The sequence below is a fragment of the Staurois parvus genome, unplaced genomic scaffold (assembly GCF_062004578.1).
Source record: "Staurois parvus isolate SC_StPar_1 unplaced genomic scaffold, SC_StPar_1.0 ptg000437l, whole genome shotgun sequence".
Classification (NCBI taxonomy): domain Eukaryota; kingdom Metazoa; phylum Chordata; class Amphibia; order Anura; family Ranidae; genus Staurois; species Staurois parvus.
This window is the reverse complement of record NW_028318233.1, coordinates 1707389-1726517: the sequence shown is the minus strand read 5'-3', so window position 1 is coordinate 1726517 and position 19129 is coordinate 1707389. Positions and strand designations below refer to the sequence as shown.

Below are 19129 nucleotides of genomic sequence, written 5' to 3'. Positions count from 1 at the left end.
CTCTAGCACAAATTCTACAGCTTCCTAAAGTTGTGGGTTTGTTTGACAATTGTAGCTATGAGATGTGTACAAATATCAGACAAATTACATAAAAGAAACTAAAGCTTTAGGATAAAACATACCAAGTCTAAGTGAAGTTGTAAGCTGCTTCAGTTCTTACTAACAGGCAAAATGCTATAAATGGACACGTACTGTAAAGTTTAGACAAAATGTATCCTCGATGTCATCTTCTGTATAGTCCAACAGCTGCTGCATGCTCCTGGATCGCACAAAAATGAGGAAAAATGTTTAGAAGGGTTCACTGTAAAATAACTAATACAAAAGTAGTATTACTGAAACATTTCAGCTAATCATGCACCTCTTATGACAAACAAAACAACCTTTTCAGATATGGTAAATGCCTTCACAAAGTTTTACTGGAGGGCATCTGGATTCATAGTTGACCCACCGCACCAGAACGGATTGGCTGTTATTCATTGCTGCATGTCAAGAGCTATTCCATATTACCCATGACACATATCTCCCACTGACAAAACCTGAATAAAAGGCTCAATTCACCTGCACATTGCTCTATATTTCATGTGTCTGTGATTATCCATACAGGAATTGAACAAACACTACATGATTTGCAAGTGTGAAAGTTTCGACATGTTTCACTTTGAAAGCAGAAGTGTTGTACAGGGACATTGTGCAGAATTGCGACCCCGATGAAAAAAAAAAAAATAACTGCTGCAAAAGTGACTGCAGACAGAGCTCAAGCTCAGTCTTCCAAAGCCCATGTCCACAAACACTTGTATGGAGGGAACTCAATAAACCAAACATTCACGGGCAAGCTGCATTTGCAAAACCACTAGTGACTGATATTACTGTGCAGAAAAGAAGAGAGTGGTGCACCACCCATAAATCATGGACTATCGATCACCGTTCCAAGCTTACGACCAGGACTGTCTTGTGCCAACGGTAAAGCATGGTGGAGACGGTATCATGGATTGGGCAGCCATATCTTGATATTCTGTAGGCTCCATCATCACCTTGAAAGGTAGAGTCACTCCCAGCGATTATGTGAAAATTTTGGCCAACCCCATGGCGCAGACATGGTTTCCCGAAGAAAGTGCCATTTTTCAAAACAATAATGCTCTTATTCGCACAGCTGGTGTTGTCAATTCGTGCTTTGACAAGCATGCAGATGAAGTTCCACACCTTCTCTGGGAGCTGCAGTCACCAGACCTCAATATCATAGAGCCACTATGGTCAATTTTGAAGAACAAGGTTTGGGCTTGTTTTCTGCCTCTGGCATCTTTGCAAGAACTGGAATGATTTTTGGATCAAGAGTGGTATCAGATTCCATTATCCACCATCCAAGACTTATATTTGTCGATTTCTAGGAGAATTCAGGCCGTCTTGGATGCCAAAAGGTAGTTCAACACCATATTAGGTAACAATTTCAGTCTTTTACCTGGTATTTCCATAATTGTGTCCAACCCCTGCATATACAGCATGGTTTTGAGAATTACACAAATATTAATTTTCATAAAGTCTGCTGCTTCAGTGTTTTTAGATGTGGTGTCAAAGGATTTATTGACAATTACATTAAGTTTATGCAAAGAGACAATATTTGCAGTGTTGACTCTTCTTTTTCAAGACCTCTGCAATTCGCCCTGGCATGCTATCAATCAACTTCTGGACCACATCCTGACTAATGGCAGCCCATTCTTGCATAATCAATGCTTCGAGTTTGGCAGAATTTGTGGGGGGCTTTTGACCATCCGCCTCTTGAGGATTGACCACAAGTTTTCAATGGGATTAAGATCTGGGGAGTTTCCTGGCCATAGACCTAAAATATCAATGTTTTGTTCCTCAAGCCACTTAGTTATCACTTTTGCTTTATGGAAAGGTGCTCCAACATGCTGGAAAAGGCCTTGTTTGCCACCAAACTGTTCTTGGATAGCTGGGAGAAGTTGCTCTCAGAGCAAATTTTTGTACCATTCTTTATTCATGGCTGTGTTCTTAGGCAAAATTTTGTGAGTGAACCCACATCCTTGGATGAGAAGCAACCCCACACATGAATGGTCTCAGGATGATTTACTGTGGGCATGACACAGGACTGATGGTACCGCTCACCTTTTCTTCTCTGGACAAGGTTTTTTTTCGGATGCCCCAAACAATCGGAAAGGGGATTCATCAAAGAAAATGACTTTACCCCAGTTCTCAGCAGTCCAGTCCCTGTACTTTTTGCAGAATATCAGTCTGTCCCTGATGTTTTTCCTGGAGAGAAGCGCCTTCTTTGCTGTCCTTCTTGACACCAGGCTATCCTTCAAGTCTCCGCCTCACTGTGCATGCAGATGCACTCACACCTGCCTGCTGCCATTCCTGAGCAAGCTCTGCACTGGTGGTCCCCGATCCCCCAGCTGAATCAACTTTAGGAGACGGTCCTGGCGCTTGATGGACTTTCTTGGGTGCTGTGACAGAACACCTGGCACCCAGCTTGTGCCTTCCGTCAGAGAACCGCTTCCTCGCCACTGGGACAAAGGACCAAGGTATTATAGCTGGGTACTGCACCCAACACTAGGCGACACTAGCTTGATGCAAACTGGAACTACTTTATTGAACAAAAATACAGTTTTTGTATACTCCAGAAATAGGGGCAGTGCCCCCACATGAACAATAAAACAAATATTATATCCCATACTGATTAGATAACGAGGTGAAACTGACATCAGTCTAATCTCATGATGTAGGAGCCTCCAAGAGGACTTGCCAACAGACCCACAATAGCGGGCTCAATTAAAAATGGGAATGCACACCTAGTAGGCACACAATGGGAGAAGATAGTAAACACATAACACCTTAATAAACACATTAGAGCAAGAGTCCTCATATCAGGTCATTTTGCTAATTACATCCAGATCTTCTTAGTCTCTGAGTTTGGGAAGGAGGGGGTTGAAGCAGTCATTGCTAGTTTGGGCACAGAGACCGCAAATCTGTACGTTGGTCCTCTAGTTCTCTGAGTCTGTAGGTTTTGGGGAGACATGGACTTGAATCCCAAGCAAACTACTCCAAAGGTTCTCCCCCAGGCACACATAAAAGAATAGAGCACCCTCAGATGCCAGGGCAATAGTCAGTAGTCAAGAGGCTAGCCTGCAGTCCCCTACAAAGGCCCCTGTCCCGGTTGGGTCTGTCACAGGTGTCCTGAAGCCTCCTTCACAACAATTGAACCTCTCTACTTGAAGTTCTTGATGATCAAATAAATGATTGATTTAGGTGCAATCTTAGTAGCAGCAATATCCTTGCCTGTGAATCCCTTTTTGTACAAAGCAATGATGACTGCACTAGTTTCCTTGCAGGTAACCATAGTTAACAGAGGAAGAACAATGATTTCAAGCACCACCCTCCTTTTAAACCTTCCAGATTGTTATTCTAACCCAGTCAGCATGATAGGGTGATTTCCAGCCTTGCCCTCGTTAACACTGACACCTGTGTTAACAGAACTGTATACTGGATTATGGGGCAGAGCATATGAACCAAACAGAAATGAAAAACAAGAAAACCCACCTACATGGATCGATCACAAGACCATGTTCTCGCTCACCTTCCAACATCTGGCATTAGCTCTTTTAAATCATCCAGTACAGGTTTCTTTTTCAGCAGCTTCTTATACAAGGCCAGTGGAAAATGAAGTTCAACAATTGTAAAGTTGTAAATAGCTAAACCACAAACAACACCAATGAGGTGGAACAAATCACTGTCTTCAAAGGTCTACAAAAAAAAAAAAAAATAGATGATATAATAAATTATGTATTTCCTCCTCAACTTACACTTTCTCATTGTTAATGTGCCTGCTAAAAACATTACACATATACAAAGGCAAGTTTTTAATAAAACATATGTATACAGTATATGTATTATCATTTTACAAAAATACACATTCCAGTACCCAAGTTGGACCAACAGACTACAACACAGGCACTACTTCTTTCTTTGGATCCCAACTCCCAGACTGCTGGAAAAATTTAGACACTTTCTGACAGTGTTGAGTGCTGGCCCTCCCTCCTGGTCTTACTGGCCAACAGGAACAAGTGGGAGCACTATTAGGAAATGTTGAAACTTGAAGGCGACAGCAAACCAGGATTCAAAGCACACAGACAAGAAAGCATCTAGAAGTATATGCAGACATAATTTTGTGTCTACATTGTAATGCTGGAGCCTGTTGTAACAATTTGGGTACTGACAGTTTTATTTTAGTGTCTTGCACACAGACATTTAAACCTCATACAGATGGCCATTGACACCTGCAGTCATTGCACCTAATTTATGCTGATTCAGCTGCCGGGTGTAGGCATGCAGGCAGCCCATTCAATGTCTACTGGGGTGCAGCGGCTGCACAGACACAGCCACTCGTCCCAGTTTGACAGCCGTGCAGCTCCGTGGCTCATTCACTGACAATGAGTGTTAGTGACTGTCTGAATGAGGCCTTAGAGGCTCAAGGGCTTGTCTGAATGAAGCCTTGGAGGCTCAAGTGTAAAACTCACAGTGTTTTCCACCACCTGGGGAACTGCAAGCGAAGAGTACAGTCAGACAAGTGAATAGCTGTTACATATCTGTACTGCCAATGCTCAAGTGCATCTGCATTTACTTGTCTATGCATGGCCTATTTTCACTAAATGCGATGCTCACGTATTCAAGAAATACACTGTATATGCAAGTGTGAGTAAATGCCAATGCACAGGATCAGTATCAACGTTTACATGAGTACAGCCCTTCACTTACATGGCCGGCTGTACGCAGCTCCCCAGGCGTAGGAAAGCACTGAGAATTTTACACTTGAGCACTTATGATCCTGTAAATGTCTGTGTGCATGAGGCACCAAAAACCTAAAACAAATCTTCAGATTAAAGTACATATGATAATTAATTTATTTAACTGGTATACTGTCACTAGTGGCCATAAAGAGACCCCCCCCCCCCCACACACACACACACACACACACAAGTGGCAGCCTAATAAAACACTTGAGGGATGAGCTGTTCATGTAGAACTATCCGTTTAGAATCTTAAAAGTTCAAGATCTTTCTGTACCTGGTCAGAAAACCAGATGAGCCTTGAATCTTCATGGTAGCGAAACATCCCATACTTTGGATCTAGCAGTTCTCTCATGATAAGCAGGAAAAACTCTTTACGGACACCACCAGCATCGACAGCATCTTCACCCACAAAAATGACCTAAAGGAAGCCGTAAGAGAGTCAGAGTTTAAAGTGAATAATTTATTTCTATTAAAAAGTTAATGCTTCCAACTTTACCTTCAATGGCTTCTTGTAATCAATATTTTTTGTTTTTCTTAACACCTCCATAGCATCTCCCACTATATTGTCTCTGCGTACTATTAAAATAAGGCATGGGTCCACCGACTCAATCACTGGAAGAAACATGGATGAAAAATTCTGTCTGTGGGCTTGGTCAACAGCCATCTAATAAGACATGAAGGGAAATAGTTAGACTGCTGTCTTTGAACTATAGTCCACACCTCAATATGTATTATCTACGGATACTAAGAACATTTACACATGTCTCAGCTCTAACAGTTCCAGAATTGCATTTACTGTACTAGTCCTGGATTCTTTTTCCAGTGATTAACCTTCTGGTAACAGGTAACATTATTTTAAAATGTTGCAACTTTCATATATTTCCTCTTTTTACATGCTTGTGAATCAGCAGTAACATTATGGATATCCATGCCCCCACAACATTTTTTTATCCCACTATCATGCAAGAATTCCACAGCCTACATGAGAGAGGCAACTCTGATCTGAATGCAGAAGCCATGCACATCATTGTAACACCATCAAAGGAAGCAGCATTAGGTAGGTAGGCTCAACAGGTATGTGTACACTGCAGCACATATTTATAGTTCTCCTTTAAGTCAAAAATGTTTCCTTAACAACCCAAGCATAGTAACATTGGGCTGAGTGGATGATTTTCTTTGTAACAAAACACAACTGAGGATGGACAATTCACCAGCCAACTGTTTTAACTAAATGTGCTGAAAGTAAACGTCTCAAGTTCCATGTTCTTTTATGCAACCAGATTCTCTTTTATCGCTAGCATGAGCATAGGACGATTGGCTGTTACAGGCACCACATTTCTCTTTTCAGCTGTAATATCCTACCTGCATTTGTATGAAGGCATCAGTCTGTAGCAGTGTTGTCTTGGCTTGCGCATCAAACACAAAAGGATATGTGCAAATAGTGAGAGAACTATCTGGCCCCTGTAAAACAAGAGGGAAAACAGAGTACAGTAGCAGTAAAATGTTAAATACTATAACTGCACAGCATGGATTAACACATTTTAAAATACTTCTGTCCTGAAATTTCCTTTCTGGACAATGCATACAGACATGTGGCCATTTTGCTATAGTATTAAGGAAACAATCATGTACTGGAAAACATGAAGGCCCAACTCTTAAATAGTGAATATAATACAACTCTAAAACAGGCAATGAAGTGGCACCGTATGGGGATAAAAATTTCCAATTTAAGTGTATAAATAATAAACAAAAAGTGTAGCTGATTATTGATCGTGCACAAAAAGTGACTACATTTGAGGGGCAGTGGAAATAAAAAGGATCTAATATCTAAACCAGTGTTCTGCAGATTTGGTAGCATTGTCCTTTAATACGCAAAATACCATATGCTCAAACTTTTGTATAGGATCCAGCAACACCCACCCTCAGCCCACCTCCATGGGTATAGTTGTAATGCAACTGACAAAGGATGGTACAATGCTAGTTCCCAGTGCAAAGGATGCTGGGAAGAGGAGGATTGGTTGCATGGATATGGCAGGGGACATGAATAAGAAGAAAAGCCTATTCTTACCTCTGGTAATTCCTGGTTTATGTCCTGCAAAAATGCAGTAGGAGGAAAGTGCTTGTTAGTACCCAAGTTCCCGATGCAATTTACACACTAGCCATAGTTAATTTCCACAAAACAACTAAATCTTGGGATCTACAATTTTGTGCACCATTACAAATACAAATAACAGACTACATATGTAGTGACTTAAATCATTATGTCATTTGTCTGTTACTCTGAAGGTCCCTGGTGCTAGACTCTTATCCAGCTTTATGGACCCTATAAAGGCAATGACATTGTTTACCTGAATTAAAGTCAGATTATTGTACCTGATAAACAAAATCAGTGCTTAAAAATCCCAATTAAACCCTCATTTTTGTTACTGTAATGCAGCCAGGCTGCATACAGTTGTGCTCAAAAGTTTGAGAATTGGTAATATACAGTATGTACCATTTTTTAAAGAAAACATGAGTGAGCAAGGAAAACACATTTGTTGTATTTCTTATGATCTACAATTGAATATGAATCCCATAACAGAATGGCACAATCATAAAACAAAACATGTCAACAAGTGAACAAATGAAATGACCCCTGTTCAAAAGTCTGCATACCCTTAATTCTTAATACTGTGTATTGGACCCTTTAGCATTAATGACAGCTTGCAGTCTTTTGAAATAATCGTCTATGAAGCCCCGAATTCTTGCAGGTGGTATAGCTGCCCATTCATCTTTGCAAAATGCCTCCAGGTCACGCAAGGTCTTTGGTCGTCTTGCATAAACTGCAAGTTTGAGATCTTCCTGGAAAGACTTGATGAGATTAAGGTCAGGAGACTACAATGACTATTCCAGAACCTTTACATTTTTTTTTCCTGTAACCACTGGAAGGTCAACTTGGCCTTGTGTTTAGGGTCATTGTCATGCTGGATAGTCCAAGAGTGTCCCATGCACAGCTTTCATGCAGGAGAATGCAAATTTTCTGCCAGTATTTACAGATAACATGCTGAATTCATCTTGCCATCAATTTTCACAAGATTCCCTGTACCTTTAGAGCTCACACACCTCCAAAACATCAGTGAGCCACCACCATGCTTCACAGTGGGGATGGGATATTTGTCACTATAGGCCTTGTTAACCCCTCTCCAAACATAGTGCTTATGGGTGTGACCATAAATCTCTATTTTGGTCTCATCACTCCTGCTTACAGTGTGTCAGAAGTGGTTAGGCATGTCTAGAAGTTGTCAAGCATACTGTAACAAGGCTTTTTTTATGGCATTGGTGCAGGAAAGACTTGTTTCTGTCAATTTGACCATGCAGCTAATTTTTGTTCAAGTATCATCATATTTTGCTCCTTGAAACAACAACATAGTCTTTTTCCAGAACAGCCTGTGTTTCTCTTAAGGTTACCTATGCATTTTTCTTTGGAACCTGAACAATTCTTCTGACAGTTGTGACTGAAATTTTTCTTGGTCTACCTGACTTTGGCTTGGTATTAAAAGGTTTCCTAATTTTCCCCTTTTTTATAAGTGACTGAACAGTACTGACTGGTGTATCCAAGGCTTTGGATATCATTTTATATCCTTTTCCATCTATATAAAGTTTCCTTACCTCGTTACACAGGTCTTTTGACAGTTCTTTTCAGCTCCCCATGGCTCAGTGTCTAGCCTGCTAAGTGCACCCATGTGAGAGCCAACAAACTCACTGAATATACACAGACATGAATTGCAATTTAAAAAGCCACAGATGTGGGAAATTAACCTTTAATTGCCATTTTAACCCGTGTGTGTCACCTTGTGTGTCTGTACCAAGGCCAAACATTTCAGGGTATATAAACTTTTGATCAGGGCCATTTGGGCGATTTCTGTTATCATTATGATTTAAAAAGGAGCCAAACAACTATGTAATAATAAATGGCTTCATATGATCACTAATCTTAAATAAAAGACAGGGTTTTTTTAGCACGGTCAGTCATATTTGCAATATATATGCCACAATTTTACAATTTCTGCCAGGGCATGAAAACTTTTGAGCACTGCTGTATACATTAATAAATTAGATTCAATTTGAATACTTTTTAAATGGCAAGTGCTGCAGCAAGGGTTAACATACCTTGTGCTACAGCAATCTGGAGAGTAGGACTGCATCTCTCTCATACAAAGCAGTGGCCCTGCTATCCCACGCTCCCTGATCCCGAACAGTGCATTAATAAGCAGTGCTACTCTGGCGCTGTTAATTGGTGCACTATCCCAGGGGTCACAGTCATGGGGTAGGAGGGTTTAACTGCAAGAGAATCAGGCTAATGCTTTATGTGATAGAGTCATGGACCAAACGATAATTCAACCTTTGCTGCAGCATTTACTAGTTAAAAAAAGGGTAAAAGAAGAACAGATTTATTCTGTTATTTATTGTGTATTCACATTACAGTAATAAATCATGAGGGTTCAATGGGGCTTTATTAACAAAATAAAACCGTGTTTAAAAATTAAATGTATGGACAATCAGCACAACGACGCCACAATAAAACATTCAGTTAAAGTAACCAACTTTTGGATGCATTTATTTCTTCTACATGGTAAAGCAGTAGTTAAGTCCACTTTTCAACTTTTACCTACAGTTCAGCTTATTTCACCTACAAGTAAACTTTATTACATCCCCTAAACTAGCACCATTCAAAATATATTCCAGAGAGCAGCAGCTGCTGACGTCACCGAGACATGCGCTCTGAAGGAACGGCATACCTGTGCTGTTCCTTCAGAGCTCTTTGCCGTGCCTGTGACTCCCGCATGCATGTGTGGGAGTGATGTTATTGCGGGTCAGCCATTCAAACTGCCGGAGCCCACGAACCCGGAAGACAACCAGGATAAAATGGAATCCATGTCTGCAGTGACAGGGTGCCGCTGGAGGGATTCGTTTTAAAGGTATGTCTGATAAAATGTGTTAGTATTCAGTGTATACTAGCACATTATGGCTTAAACCTGTGGGGGGGACCCTTTTTCTTTAGTTAACTTTACTATCACTTTAAGTTTTAACAGACAGCACAAACCAAAGATAAGAGCAGACACAAGGCAGAAGCCCACTTTTTTAATGTTTGGGTAGAATGAAGCAAGGTTCTATCCCTGGTTGGATCTCCACCTCTCAACACCCCCCCCCCCCTCCACCCCCTCCCAATATTGTCCTAGTCATGATACCTGGAAAGCAACTGTGACACAGACCTCCTGGTTTCAGTCTGGATTCTGTATATATGATCCTACAGAGCAACCCCTATAGTTCTGGTAACAGAAGAAATTGGATTTTTTTCTACATACATACCTGTAAAATCCATTTCTTGGAGTACATCATGGGACACAGAGCAAGTTATTCATGACTAAGTGGGGTTATATGCCACCTATAGGTGAAAGGACACTGGCAAAGTAATCAAACAAAAAGTCCTCCCCTATATAACCACTCCTACACAGGAAGTACTTCAGTTTTTGTAGCAAGCAATGAAATTCCAGAAAGAGGGGAGGGACCTCTGTGTCCCATGATGTACTCCAAGAAATGAATTTTAAAGGCAAGTATGTAGAAAAAAAATAAACTTTTCTTTATCATACATCAAGGGACACAGAGCAGGCTATTCATGACTATGAGGGATGTCCTGAAGCATAGAAAATTTGAGAGGTGGGTAACACCATAATAATCACCACCATCAATCCCAAAGGTGACATGCTGCGGCAAAAGGCAGCATCCTCCGTGGCTCTGACACCCACCAGGTAAAATCTTGTGAATGTATGAACCGAAGAGCATGTCCTGGCCTTGCAAACGTGCCACTGGCACCTGATGGTGGAAAGCCCAAGATGCTCCCACACCACTCCTGATAGAGTGTACCCTCACCCAAAAGGGTGGGACCTTGCCCTTTCAAACCATAGGCTTCAATGATTAAGTAGCGGATCCAATGAGAAATAGTTGCCCTGGATGCCACCTGCCCTTCCTGGGCCCTTCTGGCAGCACAAACCAGGATTCCTGACCTGTGCCACCAAACTCAAGTAAATCCTGACCACCTGGACTACATCCAGAGTATGCATTAATTTTTCCCCTGGCGCCTGTGGACTAGAAAAAAGAAAGGAAGACACTGTCCTGCTTCAAGTGAAATCAGAAACTACTCTAAGTAAAAAAGATGAATGAAGATGCAACATCACCTTATCATGGTGATGAGGATGCAAAATCAAAAACAGCTCCTTACATGAAAGAGCTGCCAGCACTGACACTCTACTTGCCAAAGTGATAGTAATCAAAGAAGCCACCTTCCAAGTCAAAGGACTACCACAGTCTCTCGAATTGGTTCAAAAGGTGGCTTCTGCAAGGACAGCCAAGACCATGTTCAAGTCCCAAGGACACAAGGGTGGCTTGACAGGCAGGACCGTTCGCATTACACCTTGCATGAAGTACAAATCAAGGAGTGCGAAACAACGGTCTCTGGAAAAAAATGGATAGAGCCAAAATATGACCCTTAATGGTACTTAAAGCAGAGTGCCACCCAAAATTGGAAGCTCCGCTTATCTGCCTCCTCCCCCTTCCTCCGCTACTACATTTGGCACCTTTTGGGGGGGAGAAAGTACCTGGTTTTTCAGCCCTCCCTCCTACCTACCGCAGCCCTATGGGGCATTTCACAGGCCCCAGAGAACTGCATCCCATTCACACAGTGCAGCGCGATTCGCGCATGCGCAGTAGGAAACCAGCTGTGAAGCCACAAGGCTTCACTGCCAGCTTCCCTTAGTCAAGATGGCAGCGCCAGCACCCGATCGTCGATTGAAGAATTGGCTTGGGGTGAGGACACTGCTGGATCCCTGGACAGTTAAGTGCAGACTTTTAATTTTTGAGAAGGGGATGAAACTCTTCTATAAAGGCCAATTTAATTTCCCCTCCCAATTGGAAGGACAAAAACCTTTCAATTGCACATTTCTGCAGGTGCTATTTCTTAGCTTCATACCAGGGATATAAGATATCCAGGACCTATAACGGAAGCTCCCTGAAGGCGGCTTCCTGGCACCTTAGTGCGGAGAAAACAAGACCCAAGACCCCCCAATCCGTCCAGACCTAGGTTTCAATAGCCAAGCATCTGCTGCCAGATACACTATGTCGGTGTACCAAGCACTCCTGGGCTAGTGCCAGGCTACCACCAAGGGAAGGCTTAGGTTAGGGATAATTGGTCCTTAAGGTGTTATTAATGCATCTACTCTTATTGCAAGTGGGACTCTCGACCTGGACACAACCTAACTTGTAGAACCTGGAAACCAGTAGATCCAGATCTAGAGTTCCCCAATTCTGGCAGGCTGCAGAGATTGTCTTGGGATGCAGGGACCACTGTCCCAGAATTACCCATTGATGACTGCCGGGAAAAAAAAAAAAAAAACCCTGCCAGTTTTCTATACCGGGAACATGTACTGCTGACAGAGACAGCACATGGTATTCTGCCCCAGACAGAATGTGGTTCACCTTTTCCTGAGCTGCAGAACTCCTGATGCCGCCCCCAGTGGTTGATATACTCCTCTGCCATAGCACTCTTGGACCGCACCCTGATCACAACCTGTGCAACTGGTTCATCCAATGATCCAGAGCAAGGCATACTGCCCTAAGCTCCAAGTGATTGATGGGCAGTATTTTCTCCTGTGAAGACCAAGTCTTTTGAACTATAGCCACCTCCAAATCAGCTCCCCAACCAGTGAGACTGGCATCAATGGTTACCGTCTTCCATATCCCTGGAAGGAAAATTACCCTTTTTACAGATTCTGAACAACCACTAATTCGGACTCTGCAATACCCTGGGGACAAAGCCCTTCGGCAATCAAATGACTGGATGTCCATGATCCAGACAGAGAATGTTCCTTTGGAGTGGAACTGCACATACTGTACAAATCTGCTTCAACATAGGTACCATTTCCTCATGCAAAGACGTATCGAAGGATACCTTTTGCTTCTTATATTTCACTTTACACTTGGAACAGCTTGCTCCTGAGCAAAAGAACATTAAGGTACTCTGGTATACAGCCCAGCCCCTCCCCCCATCCTCCACACCACCAATAGAAAACAAGAGAGGCTGTATCTGCTCTGCCTTCCCCTGTGCCCACCCACACTCCAGTCTGTGCAGCTTATGAGAAGGGGATATGTGGGTGGGAAATTGTATACAAAGCAGCCAGCAGCTCTGTGATGCTTCTGAGTGAGCCGGAGACCATCCATGCGAGTCTGACCTTCCTTCCTTCGCTCCTTTCCTCCCCCTTGCTCCCCTCCATTCACTCCTTCCTTCCTCCTCTCCCCTCCGTCCTTCCCTCCCTGCCTTCTGTCCTTCTCTCCCTCCCTTCCTTACTTCTGTTGGTTGCTTTGGCTGCACTACTCATCTTGTGGCATTCTAATATCTGTGGGTGGTGCAGATTAGCATGGTATAATTATCCTATTTTTCTGGCAGGAGATAGAGAACCAGGGCATGAGAAAGTGAATCAGGGCAGCTGCGGCGGACTTACCACAGCACATGGGGGCAGATGGCTGCACCGGAGAACAGGACTCTGATGGGGACACCTGATGTAAAAGGGGACTTTGATGGGGACATCCAATGTAAAGGGGGACTCTGATGGGGACATCCAATGTAAAAGGGGGATTCTGATGAGGACACCTGATGTAAAAGAGGACACCTGATGGGTGTTTTTTATTTTTATAACTTTATTCTGAATAAAACATTTAACAGTCATTTCATTAGATAATTTACGAGGATGTGTTTAGGGGCGGGGCAGAGTAGGGCAACTTGTGTCAAGTAACACTTAAGGCCTGGCTAGTAGCTGAGGACTTGAAATTTTGAGCACTGCTTAACTAACCTATTGGATTTCTGTCGCTAAAGACGGAGCAAATCACCTCAGAGACTGTCCTAGCATCCTCTGCCCGAGATACTTCTCAAAACACAGCAGCCTCAGACTCTGAAGGGGAAAAGCTTTCAGCACCTGGTATTCCCAGGCAGTCTCCTCTCCAAGTAATATCCAGGGCTGACCCTGCTTAGCATCCCAGTTTAGATGAGATCAGGCGCATTCAGGATGATGGGGCAGCAGTCCATTGCAGCTCCGCCACCAGGAATAGCTGCAATGTCAAACAAACACAGTGGCCTAGATACCCCTGACACTACTGGTCTAGCGTGAAATGCAAATGCCACCAGATTACACCCAACCCTCCCTGGAGTCCCCCCCACTGGACCTGAGGGCAGTGCACCTGCCTCCAGCTGTCTCCCCCTTTTGAGACCATTAAATCGTATAATAGGTAAAGTAGCAACCATAATTGCCAAAACCTAATTATGCAATCCCACCTGGACGCAGGTCCAAAGCCATGTTGGTCTACAGCTATGCAATCATGCAGGTATACAAGCATGCAGATATGCAGTTATGCAGGTATACAAGTATGCATGTATGCAGTTTAAGCAAGTATGCAATTTACACAACTATGCCGTTTAGGCAAGTATAAGTATGCCGTTTATGCAAGTATACATGTACATATGCCGTTTATGCAAGCATGCAGCTACACAAGTAAGCCTGTATTTAGCTACATAAGCATGCACGTAAGTATGCAGGAATATAAGTATGCATGTAAGTATGCAGGAATATAAGTATGCATGTAAGTATGCAGTATTACAATTCTACAGGTATGCATGCAATAATATAATACTATGCTGCACCTACCCTGCTCCACTTTCTAAAAGTGTATTGTTTTATCAAAGAAATGTGTCAAAATTAACTGCACTTAGCTCCATACTAGTTTTGCAGGACTAGTCAAGCACATATGAACACTCAGCCTGAGTGCAGCCTCTATGCTGCTGCAGTGCAGCCTAAATGTAAGCTCCTGCAGATCAAATGCAAGCTACACTGGAGACCCAACTCCTTTAAGTGCAGTGATACCTGTGCAGGGGTGCATCAGAAAAAAAACTGTACATAACCCCCAGGGATTATGCAGACTAATGCGGTGTATAATCGTGCCCTGTCTGGTGATGCAACTCCCCCATAGGTAATACTCACACTTCATCATCCAGCCATAGTTTGCTCGGTGTCCCTGCTATGTCTCAGTAGCCTCACTGAACCTACAGCCCACATTTGATTTCAATCATAAGCCAAAATGGCCACCTCTCTACTTCCTGCCTCCACTGCACAAGAGTAGGCTATACAGAGTGGCTACATGGCCAGTAGAGGCTGGAAGAGAAAACTGCAACGTAATACTCCTTCAGAGACACACAGAGCATGGCCCAGCCAGACCAAACAGCACACTGCCCCACAATGACCACCAGCAGAACGACCAGTCAGATTTTCAAAGAAACACTCCAAATGTAAACCTACCATTCCAGCCGTAGGACTCTAAATCATAACAGGAGTACAACCTTCACCCATCACGGCAGTTGGTCGTCATAAAAAGACCTTCAAGGACTCGGTCCCCCTTACATCTGAGGTCCACCCCTTGGACCTGTATAGCACCCTGCTGAAAAGCACCTTGGTCAGAACAAACACTGCACAGAGTTCAATTATGCAGGGTCCAGCTCCATAAGGCTGCATTACAGGCAAACCTCCAAAATTCTTCTTTCCTATCCAAAGAGGCTTGGGTGCTCTCAATTTTAGCTAAGATCTCTCCAAATGGATCAGATTCCAGTCCTTGATTCACAGAAGTACTGTTTCAAACCTCCAAGAGCACATCAGTGACCATCCACCTTACACAAAGACTGGTGAAAAAACTGAAGTATTTAATGTAGGAGGGGTTATATATAGGGGAGGACTTCCTATTTGATTGATCTGCCAATGTCCACTCACCTATAAGTGGCATATACACCACATAGTCATGAATAGCCTACTCTGTGTCCCAAGATATACAATAAAGAAATACTGTAGTATCCAGTAAACTCTTTAGCAGACAGTAAAGCCAAAGTTCATCTCACAGCAATCTGCTTACTATCATGGCGACATACTGGAGTGGGAGTAAACACCCAACCAGGGTGATGTATCGCAGTAAAGATCCAGCATGGTATCAAACCCTACTCTACAACACCTAAAAAAATCCCTCATAAGTATTTTGTGCAATCACACTTTGTTCTTCCAGACAACATTTTTTAAAATAAAAAAACAAGTGTAGCGCTAATCCAACAAAAGCATAAATACTCAGATGCTTAGGTAATCACTAGAATGCAAGATATATATATATATATATATATATATATATATATATATATATATACACACATATATACATATATATATACACACACATACATATTACACAACATAGTCTATACATGAACGTTCACCAAGTTCATTTGTGAAACACTGTGACACCACAATCTCCAACAGTCCTCTCCACTCCCACTCCACATCATTCTGTCCTCAAATAAAACCATGGTAACCAGGGGTGTATCCACCACGAGGCAAGCAAGGCATTTGCCTAGGGCAGCATTTTTCAGGGGGGCGGCGCCGCCCCCTGGAAGAAAGGACACACAAGGCAGCTGGCAGGTGACCAACGATGGGGACCAGGTGAGGGCCAACACTGCATGAGCTCATTCACTGGCTGCTACACTTCAGGTCAGCGCAGCGCTTCATGTCAGAGAAGCTTTGATCCTGGGCTGAGCCGGATGACAGGTGTGTGATCCACAGCACAAGAGCGAGGGGCTGGCTGCAGCTATGACAGTTGCTGGGTGTCAGTGTACGGAGGGTATGGAAGGAGTATGAGCAGAGAGAGGCAGACACGTCAGCAGGAAACAGCACAGCAAGGAGGAGGATGGAAGGATGACATCTGCTGCTCCATGGAGTCTGGCGAGATCACAGCCAGGGAGGACTAGAAGTACCAGCTGTACCCAGGATCCTGCCTGCTCTGGCTATGGAGTCACAGATCTGTAATTGTACTACACACATATTACATCTGCTGCTGTTATATACTGTTATAGTGAGCAGATCTATACAGCCTGGAGGACTACAAGTACCAGCTGCACTGGGGATCCTATCTGATCAGCCTAGTCTCTCTTTACCTCTCTCCCTCCCTCTCTTTCTCTCCCTCTCTTTATCTATCTTTCTCTCCCTCTTTATTTCTTTCTCTTGATCTCATTCTCTCCCTTTTTATCTCCCTCTCTCTTTCTCTCCCTATTTTTCTCTTTATCTCTCTATCCCTCCCTCCCTCTTTATCATCACTCTCTTTATCTTTCTCTCCTATCTCTATATTTCTCCCTCCCTCTTTATCTTTCTCACTCTATTTCTATCTCTCTTTCTCTCCCTCTTCATCTCTAGCTCTCTTTATATCTCTCCCTCTTTATCTCTTTCGCTGGCTTTATATCTCTCTCCTTCTATCTTTCTATCTTGCTCTCTCTCTCTCCCTCTTTATCTTTCTTTCTCCCCCCTCCCTTTTTCTCTATCTTTCTCTCCCTCTTTATCTATATTTCGCTCTCAATTTAGATGGGGGGGCAGATGTTAGTGTTGCCTAGGGCAGCACAAAACCAAAATACACCACTGATGGTGACAGTTCTGTATAGAAAACCCTACAGTGCCTTGAAAAAGTATTCATACCCCTTGAAATTTTCCAAAGTATGAATACTTTTTTCAAGGCACTGTAACTCAAAAACACAGTGATGCAACTTCAGTGGCTTGACAACATTGCAGTGTACTGCTCCACCCTATATGCAAAATCTTCAACAGTGCTCTTCACTCCCACCATAGTGAACAACATGGAGGCTTACCAGAAAGCCATGACCCCCTGCATTAGAGTGGTCAAAATACAAAGGATGTCATAAAAACTCCACATCTTGTATCCATAACAGGTCTTATCCAGTCCGAAATATGTATGATAAGAAGCAGAAAAGAAGAGCCAAATGCTCCCAATAGTGTGAATCTGCAAATATACTTTAATAAAAAAACACGGTGATGCACTTCCAGTTCCGTGATGACATCATGTCGTTCCACTCTTACTTATGCGTTTTGTCACAACATTATCGGGGGCTCCCTGTGTAACAGCAGTACAATGCCATTATACTACTGGAAGTGCATCACCATGTCCCCGAAGTGGGGTTTTCTATACAGCACTGTTACTACAGTTTTATGCAAGGACAGAGTGATGTGGAGTGACAGCGAAGAGCACAGTTGAAGATTCTGGTGTCAGTGTTTCACATTTAAACTTGGTGGACTTTTATTGTATAATTTTTTTTTGATCACCTACTCGAATTGATAGTTTTTTTTTTTTCTTCTTTTTTTGAGTCACTCATAAAAACCACAGGGGTTCAGAAATAATTTTGCACTTTTCAGTCATTACTTAAGCATCTTAATATTTGTGCTTATGTCGGATTAGAGCTATGCTTGTTTTTTTTTATTTAATATTTTAATATGAGATAGCACATATTGTGTTCACAGCTTTTCACGATTATCATCAATTTTTTTTTTGGTGATCACAAGCGTGGTTTCATTTCAAGTTTTTATATTTAACATTTGCTTTAAATCACAGACTCAGTTTTATATAAAAGGCTGGAAAGAAATTTCTTAAGACCCAAAAAGCACAGTAGGCCTTCCTCTGAGACAACTGTAGCTGCCCACAGCAGCCATCCAGGAGGTTCTTTCTATGCCATACAATAACACCAATAAATTATGGTCTTGGCAATAAATTATCACCAAATGTCTTGCAAATGTCAGGAAGCAGGAGAGTACTGTAAACGAAGAATACCTATAAAAATACAAACAGAAAAAAAAAAAAGACACCTACGCTATTAGTACTCTATAAAAACAACTATGAATAAAATAAATTAATCAGTAAAATAAGTCAAATTCAATCAATCAGGAAAGAAGCTGCCACCCAACTGTGCAAACACTCCACTGTGTTAATGATTCTATATCAAATACTGGTGAAGTGCTTCCAATATGACATAACAAATCAAATATCATATATCCTCATACCATAACCCTTTATCATACACAGATCCCCCCTCCAGTACTCAGTATCATTTTGTGATTATGCAAAAAAATACATATATAAAAGCATAAAACAAATTATTTTTTGAATGTGCAAAAAAATACATATGTAGCTCCTAAAGCATAAAAAACAAAAACTGTGTAGTCCAAAGTAAGAGTTCCAATACTCCAACCAATCTTTGTGCAATCCTCAATCGATATATCAATTCTTCTCAGAACAGCAATAGGACTTCCTTCAACGTGAATAAAGACCACCGCACCTTCATCACACCTCATGGGTATCGCCTCACCTTATATCATGGACTCCACTGCAAAAGGAGGGTCAATTGCGCTTTTCTTTTATATATGAGACCACGA

At 42.3% G+C, this 19129-nt stretch overlaps 1 protein-coding gene across 5 annotated transcripts in view; it reads right to left on the bottom strand.

The window, feature by feature from the left end:
* Positions 1 to 19129, bottom strand: part of HERC4 (HECT and RLD domain containing E3 ubiquitin protein ligase 4) — a 95920-nt gene that overhangs the window by 17478 nt on the left and 59313 nt on the right. For 3 of the 5 annotated variants that reach the window (XM_089687768.1, XM_089687764.1, XM_089687766.1), the window contains 6 exons: positions 6871 to 6894; positions 6165 to 6263; positions 5299 to 5466; positions 5077 to 5220; positions 3590 to 3756; positions 193 to 259 (listed from right to left, as the gene is read on the bottom strand). In XM_089687768.1, coding sequence (XP_089543894.1) covers positions 193 to 259; positions 3590 to 3756; positions 5077 to 5220; positions 5299 to 5466; positions 6165 to 6263; positions 6871 to 6894 — 669 coding nt within the window. The remainder of the gene's footprint in view (positions 1 to 192; positions 260 to 3589; positions 3757 to 5076; positions 5221 to 5298; positions 5467 to 6164; positions 6264 to 6870; positions 6895 to 19129) is intronic. The other 2 variants (XM_089687765.1, XM_089687767.1) reach the window with 1 other exon arrangement.